Raw genomic sequence first — 20,186 nt, 5'->3', positions numbered from 1 at the left:
ACATTCTCATTTACAGCAACAACCTGGGGAATAGTTTCAGGGGAGAGGAGGGGGATGAATGAGCCAATTGTAAACTGGGGATGATTAGGTGGCCGTGATGGTATGAGGGCCAGATTGGGAATTTAGCCAGGACACCGGGGTTAACACCCCTACTCTCACTATAAGAACCATGGGATCTTTAATGACCTCAGAGAGTCAGGACACCCATTTAATGTCCCATCCGAAAGAAGGCACCCTACACAGGGCAGTGTCCACAATCACTGCCCTGGGGCATTGGGATAATTGTTTTTAGACCAGAGGAAAGAGTGCCTCCTACTGGCCCTCAATATTCCATGATGTCAGTCAGGTGGCTCGCGCCGGCAGAGACTTCTATTGCATTAACATTGAAGCCTATCTCAGCAGGACCTCACTAAAACCCTGGTTACAGCCCTACCTCTAAAAACTATAATATTGATATCATAAATGGTCTGTACTTGTATTTATAGCTCTGTCCATGAGTTAAAGAGTGGCTATATTTCTCCAAGCCCCATCCCTCAGCTGTTTACCAAAATCAGTGGTCGGGTGTCGGATTTGTTACTGTTCCAACTGCAGATTGCCCCTTTAAAGTTACCATTACACCTCAGCAGATTCACATCTGACATTTTTAGGCAACATATTGATGACCATTATTGAGTCATCTATTATTGAACGAATTGGCCAATGAAATGTCAATGGATGATGCTTTCCATTGTCTTTTTAAAAGTGAAGCAAGAACTGTGTCAGTATTTGGTGTGTCAGTCAGACACCCAGTTCCCCAAAAACCAGTGGCCTGTGACAGATAATATACGACAGTGACTGTGTCTCAATCTGTTTCCTTCATTCTGGCTGACAAAGACTGTCATCGTGGTGATCGGTGAGTGTTGACTGGCCCCCATTCAGCTGAAGTACATCGTCGCTCTCTTGCAGTGTTGATTTTAGCATGTAAATCTTGGTTGGGCGAATACAACATATATATTTTTAGATGCACGCCAGCAAATCCACTACACAACACAACACTAAACAATACATTAATTGCATTTTAACGGTGACAAACGTTGCCCACAAACTGTTAGGGCCTACATAAAGCTGTCCCGACAGCAGAGCTTTACCCTTCAGCACCATGGAGTGAATCCTTACCACCTCTACACCTGGCTTTCAGCAGAGCCTTGTCTGGCAGCAAAACAGTTCATTCAGCCTCATTTACTGCCTTTAAAAAAAAAACATAGCTGATATGGCTGACTTTCTTAAACAAATGCGGTTTCTACTGACAATTGATTTGATTTGAACTAAGGGAACTGTGAATGGACAAGAGGCAATCCGTCATTTTGATTTAGACATTAATGAGCGAACTAATATAACTATTGGTACACCAACAGAATTCAGAACATGTGCCTTTCATACAGTATTCTCTTTGTACACTAAGTCAGAACCATAGGATAAACAAAGGTGAATATAATCAGACAATGAAAGCTCTTCCGTGATGACAATGAAAGCAATATTCGATGATTACATTTCTCTAAAACAGGCAATAGGCTACATGTGCACCACCAAGTCAGAACAGTAGGCGAAATGAGGGGGGGAAAGGGACCAAATTATTAGGGTGAGGCACATGGGCCACTAACAGCTTCCTACACAACATACACTTAGTATTACTTTCTTAGCTCCAGTATACATATCTCCCTGGCATATTACATCATTTATGCAGCAGCATACAAGACATTTTTAGTCCCATTGTTCTGTGCTCACTTAAACAGGAAGGTGGCACGGCAGGTCCTTCTTGTGGGCAAATTCTCTAGATTTATGGGGCTTTTAAGACAACTGGGAACTCTGAAAAAAACAAGGTTGAATCATGATTTCAGTAAACTTCAGGTCGGAGCTCTAGAAAGAGGCCCGAGTTCTCGAATTGGAAATTCCGAGTTGGATTACAGTTCAAAACGTATTTTCCCAGTCAGATCTCATTTTTTTCAGAGTTTCCAGTTGTTTTGAACGTGGCAGAAGTCATGCTGGATTGACAGCATGGCCAATGTATTCAACCTTTTCTGGCATATAGTGTATGGCGTGTGAATGTTTATCCCTTTAAGCTTGGAAAAGAGACCCTTACACCCAGACTTGGACCACACACCCACTCCACCGAATAGCAGGCAGAGGAAGCAAAATAGTTATTGCTTTGCAAGGCTTGCAGTTAGCCACTGATTCCTTCCAAACCACTCATTGTTGAATTTGCGGTTTCCAATTTGTTGTGTAAAATACATGTCCATGAGCACTGATATGTTTTATCTGTAATTTTCTTCATTTGACAAGGACTGAAAAGGATTTGCCAGTAGATTGTCTACATGATTTATGGTGATAGCTGCTTGATAGCTAAGATTTTGAAAATATAATGTTGACATGATCAGTCCAATCAAAGTTACGGTAGATATAACCTGATTTGACATCATTTTATCTGTGGCCAATGACCTTGAGCCTTCTTGGATGGGCACTTCTAATGTAAATCTATGGCAACACCCAAGGGGATTTCAACTTTCTAGCTCTCCCTGTAGATTTTGCGGTGACCCACCTGCCCTGAATGACAGGTCGCCACTGCTCTCTTGACATAATATGTCAAACACTCTATTTGTCCTTAAAAGGACCAAGTCTGGGAGAGAGAGAGCGAGATACAGTTGAAGTCAGAAGTTTACATACACTTAGGTTGGAGTCATCAAAACTCGTTTTTCAACCACTCCACAAATTTCTTGTTAACAAACTATAGTTTTGGCAAGTCGGTTAGGACATCTACTTTGTGCATGACACAAGTAATTTTTCCAACAATTGTTTACAGACAGATTATTTCACTTACAATTCACTGTATCACAATTCCAGTGGGTCAGAAGTTTACATACACTAAGTTGACTGTGCATACACTAAGTTAAACAGCTTGGAAAATTCCAGAAAATTATGTGATGGCTTTAGAAGCTTCTGATAGGCTAATTGACATCATTTGAGTCAATTGGAGGTGTACCTGTGGATGTATTTCAAGGCCTACCTTCAAACTCAGTGCCTCTTTGCTTGACATCATCGGAAAGTCAAAAGAAATCAGCCAAGACCTCAGAAAAATAATTGTAGACCTCCACAAGTCTGGTTCATCCTTGGGAGCAATTTCCAAACGCCTGAAGGTACCACGTTCATCTGTGCAAACAATAATACACAAGTATAAACACCATTGGACCACGCATCCGTCATGCCGCTCAGGAAGGAGACGCATTCTGTCTCCTAGAGATGAATGTACTTTGGTGCGAAAACAGCAAAGGACCTTGTAAAGATGCTGGTGGAAACAGGTACAAAAGTATCTATATCCACAGTAAAACGAGTCCTATATCGACATAACTTGAAAGGCCGCTCAACAAGGAAGAAGCCACTGCTCCAAAACCGCCATAAAAAAGCCAGACTATGGTTTGCAACTGCACATGGGGACAAAGATCGTACTTTTTGGAGAAATGTCCTCTGGTCTGATGAAACAAAAATAGAACTGTTTGGCCATAATGACCATCGTTATATTTGGAGGAAAAAGGGGGTGGTTTGCAAGCCGAAGAACACTATCCCAACCGTGAAGCACGGGGGCGGCAGCATCATGTTGTGGGGTGCTTTGCTGTAAACTTCCGACTTCAACTGTATATATATGATAGAGAAATATATGAGAGAGAGAGATAAGAGAGAGAGATGAGAGATATGAGAGAGAGATATGAGAGAGAGAGAGAGATATGAGAGAGAGTGATATGAGAGAGAGAGATATGAGATAGAGAGCGATATGAGAGAGATAGTGATATGAGAGAGAGATATGAGATAGAGACATGAGAGAGATCGATATATGAGAGAGATATGAGAGAGATATGAGATATAGAGAGAGATGTGAGACTGAGAGAGAGATGTGAGACTGAGAGAGAGATGTGAGACTGAGAGAGAGATGTGAGACTGAGAGAGAGATGTGAGACTGAGAGAGAGATATGAGATGGAGAGAGATATGAGAGAGAGCGATATGAGAGAGAGAGAGAGATAAGATGAGAAAGAAGGAGAGAATGGAACAACATATGGCAGAATCTTGCCTCCAGCACCCATGCTCACAAACACAAAGGAAGTCCTCATTCATGTGGTATGTCATTGTGCTAAACGTTATTATTTTCAGTTTATTGAAAGAGAGAGAGAGAGATAGAGAGAGAGAGACTAACAGTAGCTTGGCTCATTATATAAAATGTCGATGACAATGGGCCCGCTGCTAATGATTCCTCTTGTTGTCTCATTGATTTTGCAAGATGGATTGTTTTCTCAATTCAATTACGGAAAATTGGGCATAATGTTCAATTGATTTACCGCACATTTTGCCCATTCTTCTTTGGCTGAACTGCCGTGTTGCTGTGCCTTAAGTGAGGCCTGCCACGTGCAATTTGTACCACTACTGTTGAATCAGTGCACAGGTCCTTTTGTGGCACGTTTAATTTTCTATGTATAGAAGTGCTGTATCTGGTACAAAATACATGTTTATTTTGTGTACACACAGTCGTCTATTAAGTCAATGCCACAAAGCGTGACCGACGAAGCGTGCAATCTGTAAAACCATAGTTGAATGAGTGTGCATGGGGTCCTTATGATACGTTCATAATCGAAATACAACATCTATTCAACCGTCGGTAAATGTAGATGTATTAGAGTCGTATCTGTTTTTATTTTGTTTATTTTTATATAACCTTTATTTAACAACATAAGTATATTGAGAACCAATTCTCATTTACATTAACGACCTGGCCAACAGGCATGAATTGCAACGGTGAACTGGACAACACACAATACAACTGAAAATACAAAAACACAATATACAGATGAAAGGTACTTATTGATCAAATATCAGACAAAGATTGATTAATTTTGATAGACATATTAGTGGTATCTGACACAAAATGCATATTTAAGAAGGAGAACATTTGTTTATTCAGTCAGTGTTACAAGCTGTGTTCATTTGTTTACTGTACCCAGCAGTCTTTTAAATTGAATGGAACAACATATGGCAGAATTTTTTCTCCAGCACCCATGCTCACAAACACAAAGGAAGTCCTCATTCATGTCGTATGTCATTACGCTAAACGTTATTATTTTCAGTTCAGCGCTTGTCCAAATTCATTTATTTGTATTTATTGTGTGCATAATGGACAGTAGGACAAAGAATGACCAAACAATACCCTTCAAGGTTTCATTATAATAACCAAACTATACCCTCAAGGTTTCATTATAATAACCAAACTATACCCTCAAGGTTTCATTATAATAACCAAACAATACCCCTCAAGGTTTCATTATAATAACCAAACAATACCCCTCAAGGTTTCATTATAATAACCAAACAATACCCTCAAGGTTTCATTATAATCACCAAACAATACCCTCAAGGTTTCATTATAATAACCAAACAATACCCCTCAAGGTTTCATTATAATCACCAAACAATACCCCTCAAGGTTTCATTATAATCACCAAACAATACCCCTCAAGGTTTCATTATAATAACCAAACAATACCCCTCAAGGTTTCATTATAATAACCAAACAATACCCTCAAGGTTTAATTATAATCACCAAACAATACCCTCAAGGTTTCATTATAATAACCAAACAATACCCCTCAAGGTTTCATTATAATCACCAAACAATACCCCTCAAGGTTTCATTATAATCACCAAATAATACCCCTCAAGGTTTCATTATAAAAACCAAACAATACCCTCAAGGTTTCATTATAATCACCAAACAATACCCTCAAGGTTTCATTATAATCACCAAACAATACCCCTCAAGGTTTCATTATAATCACCAAACAATACCCCTCAAGGTTTCATTATAATGACTAAACAATACCCTCAAGGTTTCATTATAATCACCAAACAATACCCCTCAAGGTTTCATTATAATCACCAAACAATACCCCTCAAGGTTTCATTATAATCACCAAACAATACCCCTCAAGGTTTCATTATAATCACCAAACAATACCCCTCAAGGTTTCATTATAATAACCAAACAATACCCCTCAAGGTTTCATTATAATGACCAAACAATACCCCTCAAGGTTTCATTATAATCACCAAACAATACCCCACAAGGTTTCATTATAATAACCAAACAATACCCCTCAAGGTTTCATTATAATGACCAAACAATACCCCTCAAGGTTTCATTATAATAACCAAACAATATCCCTCAAGGTTTCATTATAATAACCAAACAATATCCCTCAAGGTTTCATTATAATAACCAAACAATACCCCTCAAGGTTTCATTATAATAACCAAACAATACCCCTCAAGGTTTCATTATAATAACCAAACAATACCCCTCAAGGTTTCATTATAATAACCAAACAATACCCTCAAGGTTTCATTATAATCACCAAACAATACCCTCAAGGTTTCATTATAATCACCAAACAATACCCCTCAAGGTTTCATTATAATCACCAAACAATACCCCTCAAGGTTTCATTATAATCACCAAACAATACCCCTCAGGGTTTCATTATAATCACCAAACAATACCCCACAAGGTTTCATTATAATAACCAAACAATACCCCTCAAGGTTTCATTATAATGACCAAACAATACCCCTCAAGGTTTCATTATAATAACCAAACAATATCCCTCAAGGTTTCATTATAATAACCAAACAATATCCCTCAAGGTTTCATTATAATAACCAAACAATACCCCTCAAGGTTTCATTATAATAACCAAACAATACCCCTCAAGGTTTCATTATAATAACCAAACAATACCCCTCAAGGTTTCATTATAATCTCCAAACAATACCCTCAAGGTTTCATTATAATCACCAAACAATACCCCTCAAGGTTTCATTATAATAACCAAACAATACCCTCAAGGTTTCATTATAATGACCAAACAATACCCCTCAAGGTTTCATTATAATGACCAAACAATACCCCTCAAGGTTTCATTATAGTGACCAAACAATACCCCTCAAGGTTTCATTATAATAACCAAACAATATCCTCAAGGTTTCATTAGAATCACCAAACAATACCCCTCATGGATCATTATAATCACCAAACAATACCCCTCAAGGTTTCATTATAATCACCAAACAATACCCTCAAGGTTTCATTATAATAACCAAACAATATCCCTCAAGGTTTCATTATAATCACCAAACAATACCCCTCAAGGTTTCATTATAATAACCAAACAATACCCCTCAAGGTTTCATTATAATAACCAAACAATACCCTCAAGGTTTCATTATAATAACCAAACAATACCCCTCAAGGTTTCATTATAATAACCAAACAATACCCCTCAAGGTTTCATTATAATGACCAAACAATACCCTCAAGGTTTCATTATAATAACCAAACAATATCCTCAAGGTTTCATTATAATAACCAAACAATATCCTCAAGGTTTCATTAGAATCACCAAACAATACCCCTCATGGATCATTATAATCACCAAACAATACCCTCAAGGTTTCATTATAATGACCAAACAATACCCCTCAAGGTTTCATTATAATAACCAAACAATACCCCTCAAGGTTTCATTATAATCACCAAACAATACCCCTCAAGGTTTCATTATAATCACCAAACAATACCCCTCAAGGTTTCATTATAATAACCAAACAATACCCCTCAATGTTTCATTATAATTACCAAACAATACCCCTCAAGGTTTCATTATAATGACCAAACAATACCCTCAAGGTTTCATTATAATCACCAAACAATACCCCACAAGGTTTCATTATAATCACCAAACAATACCCCTCAAGGTTTCATTATAATAACCAAACAATACCCTCAAGGTTTCATTATAATCACCAAACAATACCCTCAAGGTTTCATTATAATAACCAAACAATACCCCTCAAGGTTTCATTATAATAACCAAACAATACCCCTCAATGTTTCATTATAAAAACCAAACAATACCCCTCAAGGTTTCATTATAATCACCAAACAATACCCTCAAGGTTTCATTATAATAACCAAACAATACCCCTCAAGGTTTCATTATAATCACCAAACAATACCCCTCAAAGTTTCATTATAGTGACCAAACAATACCCCTCAAGGTTTCATTATAGTGACCAAACAATACCCCTTTATTCTTAGAACCCTTTATTATTCTTAGAACCCTTTATTATTCTTAGAACCCTTTATTATTCTTAGAACCCTTTATTATTCTTAGAACCCTTTATTCCATGCTGGAAAGTGGCACCAACATTTCTATGCATACATTGCCTCACTACCTCTGGGTCTTTTTTGCCCCTCTCCTCTCCTCCTCATCTCCCCTTCTCCTCCTCCTCATCTCTGTCTCCTCTCCTCTCCTCCTCATCTCCCTCTCCTCTCCTCCTCATCTCCCTCTCCTCTCCTCCTCTCCCTCTCCTCTCCTCCTTCTCATCTCCCTCTCCTCTCCTCCTCCTCATCTCCCTCTCCTCTCCTCTTCCTCCTCATCTCCCTCTCCTCTCCTCTTCCTCCTCATCTCCCTCTCCTCTTCCTCCTCATCTCCCTCTCCTCTCCTCCTCATCTCCCTGTCCTCTTCCTCCTCATCTCCTTCTCCTCCTCCTCCTCATCTCCCTCTCCTCTCCTCCTCATCTCCCTCTCCTCTCCTCCTCCTCCTCATCTCCCTCTCCTCTCCTTTCTTCCTCCTCATCACCCTCTCCCCCTCCTCCTCCCCATCTCCCTCTCCTCCTCCTCCTCGCCATCTCCGTCTCCTCATCTCCCTCTCCTCCTCCTCATCTCCCTCTCCCCCTCCTCCTCATCTACCTCTCCTCCTCATCTCCCTCTTCTCTCCTCATCTCCCTCTCCTCTCCTCTCCTCTCCTCTCCTCTCCTCTCCTCTCCTCTCCTCTCCTCTCCTCCTCCTCATCTCCCTCTCCCCCTCCTCCTCCTCCTCATCTCCTTCTCCTCTCCTCCTCCTCATCTCCCCCTCCTCCTCATTTCTGTCTCCTCTCCTCCTCATCTCTGCCTCTTCTCCTCCTCATCTCCCTCTCCTCTCCACTCCTCCTCCTCCGCTGTTGCCTTGCGAAGACGTAGAGTGATATGACCAAACACCCCACCCTCCACATCCACCCTCCACCCTCTGCTTGTTTAGCCCAGGGAGGTGGTACAGTGCCTGGGGATGAGGTATGGGTTGGGCAGCTTCCATATTTTAGCCTGGCGGTGGCAGCGTTAAAGGATGGATCATTAGACGTTTGCCTCCCCTTCCTCGCTTGCTCACTCAGCAGCGACGGGTGTTATTTTCAGCTCTGGGAGTATAGATCTGACTCTGATGGGGAAATGAGGGGTCCTGGCAGGCAGTTTCTCTAACCCCCGATGGGTGGACTGTGACTGTGTCTCGGGGAGTGTGTGTGTGTGTGTGTGTGTGACACAGAGATGTGTGTGTATCTGTTAATGTTTGTGTGTGCATGTGTTCGACGAGGGGAGATGTATGGCATAAGCTTTAAATGCAAGCAGCTGTGGATATGTGTGCACAGCCCATGTCGTCAACTGCTCAACAATGGAGTGTGCAGCGCGGCAATAGTATATTAGTCTTTAAAGGGGTATTTCATGCAAAATCTATATTTGGGTCACTTTACCCTTACCTTGAGTTGTGTCTGCAGGCCCATGGTGACAGAGTCCACAATAATCCATTATTTACTTCAGGCTGGAGTTAATATATTGGCATCGTCAGATTTCATGAATGGAATCAGCTGAACCAAACCTGCACTGCAACGCAAAACTTCCTCAAAAACACTTTCCCTTTAAGTTGGTGTGCTGTTTGATTTTGGTATAACCTAGAGCATGTCCCTTCAACTTTGCTTTTGGCATTTTACGAGTAAATTGGTTTATATTGTTTAAGACTTTTTTTTATTTTACGATAAAACTTTTCTATCTTGTCAGAAGGTACCATCGAAAATAGAGAAAGAGAGAGGTCCTACGTTGACATGCTATGGTACGTTGACATGCTATGCTACGTTGACATGCTATGCTACGTTGACATGCTATGCTACGTTGACATGCTATGCTACGTTGACATGCTATGCTACGTTGACATGCTTTGCTACGTTGACATGCTATGCTACGTTGACATGCTATGCTATGTTGACATGCTATGCTACGTTGACATGCTTTGCTACGTTGACATGCTATGCTACCTTGACATGCTTTGGGGGCCGCACTTGGACCGTTTGCTTTTTTAGGGTTGGCTGCTTTATGACTGGCATATACTCCTGTATTATTACTCAGATAGGCATATGCTGTGCTCATTTCAAGGATTTAGCGCTGGCCTGCCCAGGGTAAGCAGCTTGTGGGAGCAGCCAACTGCATGGGGACACTCACCGACTGCCCCCCACACAAATGGCACCCTATTCCCTATATAGTGCACTACTTTTGACCAGGGCTCATAGGGCTCTGGTCAAAAGTAGGGCGCTACAGTATATAGGAATTAGGGTACCATTTGGGACACAGACACTGTTAAACCCTGATATGTAAACAGGTTTGTCTGGTTGTTTATCTCTGTGTGTGCACGTTCCAACAACACGTGCGGGCCAATAGCATATTTCCAAAAAATCTAAATCTTGCGAATCTCGTGAAGCCATTTGGGAGTCCATTGAAGGTAGATGGAGATCATTTTGGATATGTCAAGCTAAACCAGAAGTAAACCTGAAATATCCTGAAATCAACCTGAAATAACCTGAAATCAACCTGAAATCAACCTTGAAATAACCTTAACTCAGGACTGTGGTGACTAACACTTTTTCCAGAGAGTGAGAGGGGGGGGGGGGGTCTGAAAACCCAGTGAATAACATTGGCTTATTGTAATAAATCTAACACAGGTAGTATCTACCCATGGTTCCGTTCTCCACCACTACTGGCCCTGTGTCTCTGTCCATCAAATTGTTTCTCAGAGCTTGCCTCCCAGGGTCTTGTTTATGGGGTTGTTGATTTGGTTAAGGGTCGTGTTGATGGGGTTAAGGGTCGTGTTAATAGGGTTAATGGTTGTGTTGATAGGGTTAAGGGTCTTGTTGATAGGGTTAAAGGTCGTGTTGATGGGGGTAAGGGTCGTGTTGATGGGGTAAGGGTCGTGTGGATGGGGTATGGGGTAAGGGTCGTCTGGATGGGGTAAGGGTCGTGTGGATGGGGTAAGGGTCGTGTGGATGGGGTAAGGGTCATGTGGATGGGGTAAGGGTCGTATGGATGGGGTAAGGGTCGTATGGATTGGGTAAGGGTCGAGTTGACGGGGGTAAGGGTCGTTAGGATGGGGGAAGGGTCTTGTTGGTAGGGTTAAGGGTCGTGATGATAGGGTTAAGGGTCTTGTTGATAGGGCTAAGGGTTGTGTTGTTAGGGTTAAGGGTCGTGTTGATGGGGTAAGGGTCATGTTGTTAGGGTTAATGGTCGTGTTGTTAGGGTTAAGGGTCGTGTTGTTAGGGTTAACGGTCGTGTTGTTAGGGTTAAGGGTCGTGTTGTTAGGGTTAACGGTCGTGTTGTTAGGGTTAAGGGTCGTGTTGTTAGGGTTAAGGGTCGTGTTGATGGGGTAGATTTGTGTTTATGGGGATAAGGGTCATGTTGTTAGGGTTAAGGGTCGTGTTGATGGGTGTAAGGGTCTTGTTGATAGTGCTATGGGTCGTGTTGTTAGGGTTAAGGGTTGTGTTGATGGGGATAAGGGTCGTGTTGATGGGGGTACGGGTCGTGTTGATGGGGGTAGGATCGTGTTGATGGGGATAAGGGTCGTGTTGATGGGGTAGGTTCGTGTTGATGGGGGTAGGATTGTCTTGATGGGGGTAGGATTGTGTTAATGGGAGTACGGGTCGTGTTGATGGGAGTACGGGTCGTGTTGATAGGGTTAAGGGTTGTGTTGATATTAAGGGTCCTTAACTCACACAGGTGGCAGACAGAGCTGTCCTATCATTGCCAGTATTTTTCAGTGTACAACCCAAAATTCTGAAGGAACACCTTTGTACTGTATAAGTCCACAATGGTCCTGGACAGAATTGCGATGGCTCTGTTTAGTTTGATGATAAATGTTTCCCCAATGATATTCATTGGCATACCATTTTTTCTTTGTCTAATCATGATTAACTCATCTTGGTACTCTGCCCTTTGTTGATAGGGATGCTGACTGCCTTTTTCTCTCTGTCTCTCCCTCTGTCTCTCCCTTTCTCTCTCTCTCTCTCTCTCGCTCTCTCTCTCTCTCTCTCTCTCTCTCTCTCAATTCAATTTCAATTTAAGGGCTTTATTGGCATGGGAAACATATGTTAACATTGCCAAAGTGAAGTAGATAATAAACAAAAGTGAATTAAACAATAAAAATTAACAGTAAACATTACACTCACAGAAGTTCCAAAAGAATAAAGACATTTTAAATGTCATATTATGTCTTTATAAAGTGTTGTAACGACGTGAAAATAAAGGGAAAATAAATAAACATAAATATGAGTTGTATCAATGGTGTTTGTTCTTTATTGGTTGTCCTTTTCTTGTGACAACAGGTCACAAATCTTGCTTCTGTTATGGCACACTGGTATTTCACCCAGTAGATATGGGAGTTTATAAAAATTGGGTTTGTTTTCAAAATCTTTGTGGATCTGCGTAATCTGAGGGAAATATGTGTCTCTAATATGGTCATACATGTCTCTCTCTCTGTCTCCCTCTCTCCACAGTGCTGGTCCTGTTGATCGTCACCATGCAACGACGGAGGAAGAAGGAGCCCTTGATCCTGGACGAGGAGCGTGATGTGCGCGAGAACATTGTGCGCTACGACGATGAGGGCGGCGGCGAGGAGGACACCGAGGCCTTCGACATGGTCGCTCTGCGCAACCTCAACGTAGTCCGCGAGAGCGGCAGCAAGAACCGCCGTGACGTCACCCCAGAAGTGCCCACCCTCTTCTCGTCTTCCCGGCCACCGCCGGACAACGGCATCTTCCGCGAGTTCATCTGGGACCGGCTGAAGGAGGCCGACGTGGACCCGTCAGCGCCGCCCTACGACTCACTGCAGACGTACGCCTTCGAGGGAAGCGGCTCAGCCGCAGAGTCCCTCAGCTCGCTGGATTCGCTGAGCATAGACTCAGAGCAGAACTACGACTACCTTAGCGACTGGGGGCCACGCTTCAAGAAACTGGCAGACCTCTATGGCCACAGCAACGGAGGCAACCTCTTCGCCTCTTAGCCCTCGGTCGAGCCCCGCCGAACCATCAGCGTGGACAACAGAACAAACAAGTGAAGGAAACGGAAGGATATGAATAAGGATACAAGAAAGGAAATTTTAGATGACGATAGGATGATGCTGTACTCTGAGAGGACATTTGATTGGTGTGTATAAATGCATCATTGTGGGTTGAGAATAAACTGTAGGATGGTGGATTACCATTCAAAATGTTTTTTTTGGGCACTCTGCACACTGGCTGGATTTTTCAAACAAAGACATTTTGGAGATTTTGTTAGTAAATGTTTTAACATGATGGAAATGATGCAAAGCTTAAACCGTTGGGACGGTCTCCAGACCCGTTGGAAGAACCTCAACGCACAAATGTCTAGACTTTCTCATGTCACAATGATGTTCAAACGGGACGAGAATTGAACCGATATCTATGCTTCAGTGGTGTTACAACACTGACATTTCAAGTACAACATCTTGTCATGGTGAAATGAACAGCCTGACCTCTTCAACTGGCCCTGTAGTCTGTCCCAGGGTTCACTATGATCTGTAACATTTGTTTCAAACTGATATTTAGAGGTTCACAGCTTTGCTGTAAAACCTATTGTTATTCTTAGATGATGTTTTCCTTGACATGGTAAAATAACTCAAGCATAGATTGATAACTTTTGTTCGAATTTGGCACACAGAAACTAGAGGCCATGAGTAACTAGGTCTAAAAAAATGGTACTGATTGACCTATAGGTGGCGCTGTTATACACAGTCTCACTTAAACCCTCATATCCGCCGCCCAGTTTGACCTACAGACTTTAAACTTTGTATGTAGGTGTCTTTCCTCATGCTGAACAAATTTACCTCAAGGACCCATAAGGCCAGCCAGGATACATTTTCCTTAATCTTGGACATTTTGGAAAACCTTTGAAAAACGTATACTCACGATAAAAATAGCATAAATAAGGGATTGGTTAACAGATGGCTGAGTAATTATTAAATCTAGAAATCTGATTTACGTGTCCATTTAAATCCTTTCAATTTGTAACTTCTTAAGGTCATCAAAGACATTACCATGATGAACCATGTTAAGTTTGGCATTGATATCGTAAAGGCCAAATTTTGCTGTTTTTATATCAATATCAAAGCATTTCTTGTTAACAATTAAATACCTTACTGTAATAGTTTTCCATTGAAATGGACAACAATAGCTTTTTAGCAAATAACTACTTCTCAAGCAAGAAGGATTTTCTGGGAGTGGTGTAAGTGGGGCTGGGGAAACTCAAAACTAGCTGTTATTGGCAGAGAGGTTTGGAACTCTTTGTTATTGGTTTATTAACCAATTTACCGCCTGGTGATATCATCAGGAGGTAAATTGAACTCCCACCCATGCAAACCTGCTGATTAGAACGTTCAGTGTAGATTGTATTTTCAAAAGATGGCAGAGTTATTGACAAATACAAAATTGGATTTAACAAAAAAATGTTTTACTGCAAATGTATTCCACAGTGGCCTATCAACGTGAAACTATTATTGACATCCCTAAAATGAACCACACTGAATTATTATTACCAACTCATTATTTTCATATGTAACACTAATGCTCAAAACCACATTCTCCTCATAAAACCATACGTAACTTTCACTCCATATTTTGATTGTACTTAAAGGAAGATAGGTCCTACATGATAGAGTGCTTTGTTATTCAATTGATCTTCTGTCCTTTGTCATCCCGTGAACCCTGTTCATTGCTGCTGGCAGGCAGTTATATTTATGGAACAGATTCACAAAACAGGATAACTCCTTATGGATTTTACAGCAGGTTTTCATCAATGGTGGATTTGATCAATTCAGGCTTACTCTGGTCCATATTCAGTAGGGCTCACCGTAGCAACATTTTTTGAAACAGAAAACAGAAATGGGTGTTTCTTATTCGACCGGTAATCCAGTAGTCTCTTTCCCTTTTCTTCCATTTGGTGCCTAACGAACACGGTCATGATCTACAATCCTATAACGGTATCTAGACACCTGTCCGATTTTTGTCCGCTCTCACGCTCAAGTTCCGAATGAACATGCTTAGAGTGGCACAATGCCTCTGAAGTTCTGAATGAACATGCTTAGAGTGTCACAATGCCTCTGAAGTTCCGAATGAACATGCTTAGATTGGCACAATGCCTCTGAAGTTCTGAATGAACATGCTTAGAGTGTCACAATGCCTCTGAAGTTCCAAATGAACATGCTTAGATTGGCACAATGCCTCTGAAGTTCCAAATGAACATGCTTAGATTGGCACAATGTCTCTGAAGTTCTGAATGAACATGCTTAGATTGGCACAATGCCTCTGAAGTTCCGAATGAACATGCTTAGATTGGCACAATGCCTCTGAAGTTCTGAATGAACATGCTTAGATTGGCACAATGCCTCTGAAGTTCCCGAATGAACATGCTTAGAGTGGCACAATGCCTCTGAAGTTCCAAATGAACATGCTTAGATTGGCACAATGCCTCTGAAGTTCCGAATGAACATGCTTAGATTGGCACAATGCCTCTGAAGTTCTGAATGAACATGCTTAGATTGGCACAATGCCTCTGAAGTTCTGAATGAACATGCTTAGAGTGTCACAATGCCTCTGAAGTTCCGAATGAACATGCTTAGATTGGCACAATGCCTCTGAAGTTCTGAATGAACATGCTTAGAGTGTCACAATGCCTCTGAAGTTCCAAATGAACATGCTTAGATTGGCACAATGCCTCTGAAGTTCCAAATGAACATGCTTAGATTGGCACAATGTCTCTGAAGTTCTGAATGAACATGCTTAGATTGGCACAATGCCTCTGAAGTTCCGAATGAACATGCTTAGATTGGCACAATGCCTCTGAAGTTCTGAATGAACATGCTTAGATTGGCACAATGCCTCTGAAGTTCCCGAATGAACATGCTTAGAGTGGCACAATGCCTCTGAAGTTCCAAATGAACATGCTTAGATTGGCACAATGCCTCTGAAGTTCCGAATGAACATGCTTAGATTGGCACAATGCCTCTGAAGTTCTGAATGAACATGCTTAGATTGGCACAATGCCTCTGAAGTTCCGAATGAACATGCTTAGATTGGCACAATGCCTCTGAAGTTCTGAATGAACATGCTTAGATTGGCACAATGCCTCTGAAGTTCCCGAATGAACATGCTTAGAGTGGCACAATGCCTCTGAAGTTCCGAATGAACATGCTTAGATTGGCACAATGCCTCTGAAGTTCCGAATGAACATGCTTAGATTGGCACAATGCCTCTGAAGTTCTGAATGAACATGCTTAGATTGGCACAATGCCTCTGAAGTTCCCGAATGAACATGCTTAGAGTGGCACAATGCCTCTGACGTTCCGAATGAACATGCTTAGATTGGCACAATGCCTCTGAAGTTCCGAATGAACATGTTTAGATTGGCACAATGCCTCTGAAGTTCTGAATGAACATGCTTAGATTGGCACAATGCCTCTGAAGTTCCGAATGAACATGCTTAGATTGGCACAATGCCTCTGAAGTTCCAAATGAACATGCTTAGATTGGCACAAGGCCTCTGAAGTTCCAAATGAACATGCTTAGAGTGTCACAATGCCTCTGAAGTTCTGAATGAACATGCTTAGATTGGCACAATGCCTCTGAAGTTCCGAATGAACATGCTTAGAGTGTCACAATGCCTCTGAAGTTCCAAATGAACATGCTTAGATTGGCACAATGCCTCTGAAGTTCCAAATGAACATGCTTAGATTGGCACAATGCCTCTGAAGTTCTGAATGAACATGCTTAGATTGGCACAATGCCTCTGAAGTTCTGAATGAACATGCTTAGATTGGCACAATGCCTCTGAAGTTCCAAATGAACATGCTTAGATTGGCACAATGCCTCTGAAGTTCTGAATGAACATGCTTAGATTGGCACAATGCCTCTGAAGTTCTGAATGAACATGCTTAGAGTGTCACAATGCCTCTGAAGTTCTGAATGAACATGCTTAGAGTGTCACAATGCCTCTGAACGGTGTAGCAGGGAGGGTGAGATAAGGCAAAGAGACTGGGGTTGGGGGGGGTAGCGATGAGGAAAACACTATCATGTCACAGCATGGAAACCTTGTAAACATCTGCAGTGAATGCACCGTATGGGTAAGTTCAAAATGTAAAGCTGTTGTGATTGTTTTATCTATCCTATGAGGTGTTCTAGCAACCATGATGATTAAAATTGTTTTCAGTTGTTTTTGTTTTTTTCATGGAAACATAGCTGTAACAGCTTTGGAAAATACAGTTAGTGTTGGAAAAGATTTACAGCAAAGCTGTGGGCACTTGTAAAAATACCAAGCCAAGGAGAATGTCAACTGTTATTTTGCATGCAGTGAGTAGAAATGGAACTGTAGGAAATCCAGGATGGAAAAGCAAGTAAAAAACAGCAGGGAAACAAAACAAATCTAGTTTTTGGTTAAGAGCTCTGATGTGGCCTTATACATTTGATGCTCATTAGTTGGAGAAAACATTACACCATAAATGGAACCAACACAGTTCTGCATATCCTTTTTCACACTATCGTGCTGACCCAAACCGTACAATGTTGGCAATATATTTTTCTCATTGTCCCATTTCAACAGTTTCATCAACTATAGTGGATGTGTAACACACCACCCCCATGCATATAGTTCAATAGTAGAGTAAAATGTTACTTAAATCCAACAGGTATAATGAAGTACAATGCAGTCCAAATGCATTTATTGAGAGCAACAGCATAAGCACCTGCTAAGACCTCCTTATAATATCTTCAGTTTCAGCTCATAACGATCTTGATTTATTATCAGCTATTTTGAGGCTGTTGAAAAAATGTATGCCTACAAATATCTAAAGTTGATTATAAACGTATAATATACGTTTTATTATATTATTCTTTACTATAATAAATTGTTATACTGTTGGCTTGAAGTGTTACCAGAAATTAGGAAGACATGTGCCTATACTTCTTTAAACAGCCATCCACAGTACAGTATTTGAGTTACATAAAAACAATAAAACCTTTTATAGGATTCTTTTCAGTTAGAAAAACACATTTAATGAATACCTTTGGGTTTTCAATGAATGCATTTTAGCTAATCTCTACCACAACTGATAATTAAGTAATTCTGCTTCCAAAGTGATGATAATGAAGATTGAGGTTATTTTCTTTAGTAATGGTTGTCATCGTTAAGGAAACATAATTATTTGTTAACTGCCTTGCTAAATGGAATTTTAAAGAGATATCGAAATCTCGTCAGGCCTGGCTCAAAGTTGTAATAAATATACTGTTTAATTAAGCAGATTGCCAGAGATCATCTGCACTTGGATGAGACCAAAAGGGAGAGACTTTGCTTTACCACAAAAATTAGTGTATACAAAAAGATATATACACAAATTAAAACTATCGTCAATTATATTATGAGTTTGTTCTATATTTCTTTGGTATAGAAAGTTGGATTTTATCCATGAAGCATTTCATTTGCACCCATTCTTAATTGACTCAGTTGTTGTTCTTGTTATGGTATTAGAATACTGCAAACCCTTAGGTTATAGTGGAGACTTAAGGTGTGGATGTCTTCATGTCATATATGCCACCTGTACAGCTGTAGGTACATTATTACTTGTGAGGGACGTACTAAATTACTAGAAACAGAAATAGCCCCGTTTCAGACATTGATTTGATGCATAATCACTTTTTCTGAATGGCAGCAAATACTGTAACGGTGGGTCCTGACAGTACCTTTACGGTCTTTCAAAAAAGTCAAAAATGTCAGCTTGTCCCACATGATAATTGATGCCACGAAATATTGATGTCATAATTCTTTTTTTTTTTAAGAACTTAAGCGTTTAGGAGTACCTGCACGTCTCGTTTATTGGCTTATTTATTTATTTCTATTTTATATTATGTAAACAACTTTGTGATTATTTGGTTGATGTTTTTTTTGTTTTTTTTTACGAAAGCATTGTATGTACGCACGGCTTGTTTTCACTCTGATCTGAGGAATGTGACACCCGGTGAATATCAAAGTGGCCTTGCCTGTTAGGAAAACAGAAAATGGACAACTGGTATCAAGTGACTGATAAGGTGTTCACATGAGGGTATCCTCGGTCTCAGCGTAGACTGACGACATTCTGAACCCCAACACAACTCAACACTACTCAGCAGACAATCACTGCTCTGTCCCCCCCCCCCCCCCCAGCCCAGCCAGTCTTGTGTATTTGTGCATAGAGAGAGGAAACTGAAACTCACATGTTTTTTGTAAAGGAAATGTAAAGGAAATGCCGACAATGGCTTTTGACTGTAAGTCACCTGTTCAACTTTCAATAAAGTCATAAATATTGTTCCATTCTAGAGTTTTTGTCTCAAGGAATAATATGCTGCCTTGTAACTTTTCACATTGCACCCTAACATTTCTTGAGGTTCACTTGCATACCGACTAGCTCTCACAGTCTCACGTCAGAATTAGACCATGTTTCTTATTAAAGTCAAATTTTGAAGGTAGTTGCAAATGTCAAATATCGATTTGTTTAAGGTTAAGTTTATCCATTATATCTGAAATCTTAAGGTTAGGCATTAACTCTGAATGGTTAAGGTAAGGGTTAAGATTTGGGATAGGCTTAAAACTAAAAGCTCATAAATGACTTTCTATCACTGGATTCGAACTTGCAACCTTTGGAATTAGAGCAAAACCCAAACCTATTTGAAGGTAACACTGCTCACTGCTGCTCCTAGTGGCCGGTTTCCACATCATCTCCCGACGTCCTCAGACATGGATGGACGTCGAATACTGACTTGTATCACGGGTGACCTGGGTGTGAATACAGTATTTCATTGCATCCGTTGGTGAAGACTCAAACAGTTTGCTGGAAGCATGAGCAGTAAGTGATTTATAAATGGTAAAATATGTTTTGTAGAGGGCTATTGGCTTACACACAAATCATCTCAATAATAGCTTAAAAGAAAACCAGACGTGC

General features: G+C 40.7%; 1 protein-coding gene across 1 annotated transcript in view; it reads left to right on the top strand.

Moving 5' to 3' along the window:
- The window catches only part of LOC115170178 (cadherin-7), a 122,043-nt gene extending 102,487 nt beyond the window's left edge, over positions 1 to 19,556 (top strand). The window contains exon 12 of the mRNA XM_029726542.1: positions 12,700 to 19,556. Coding sequence (XP_029582402.1) covers positions 12,700 to 13,205 — 506 coding nt within the window. The 3' untranslated portion in view covers positions 13,206 to 19,556. The remainder of the gene's footprint in view (positions 1 to 12,699) is intronic.
- Positions 19,557 to 20,186: the final 630 nt, after the last annotated feature.

This window comes from Salmo trutta, chromosome 31 (assembly GCF_901001165.1).
Source record: "Salmo trutta chromosome 31, fSalTru1.1, whole genome shotgun sequence".
Classification (NCBI taxonomy): domain Eukaryota; kingdom Metazoa; phylum Chordata; class Actinopteri; order Salmoniformes; family Salmonidae; genus Salmo; species Salmo trutta.
The sequence above is the reverse complement of the archived record's forward strand: the minus strand, read 5'-3'. Positions and strand labels throughout refer to the sequence as shown.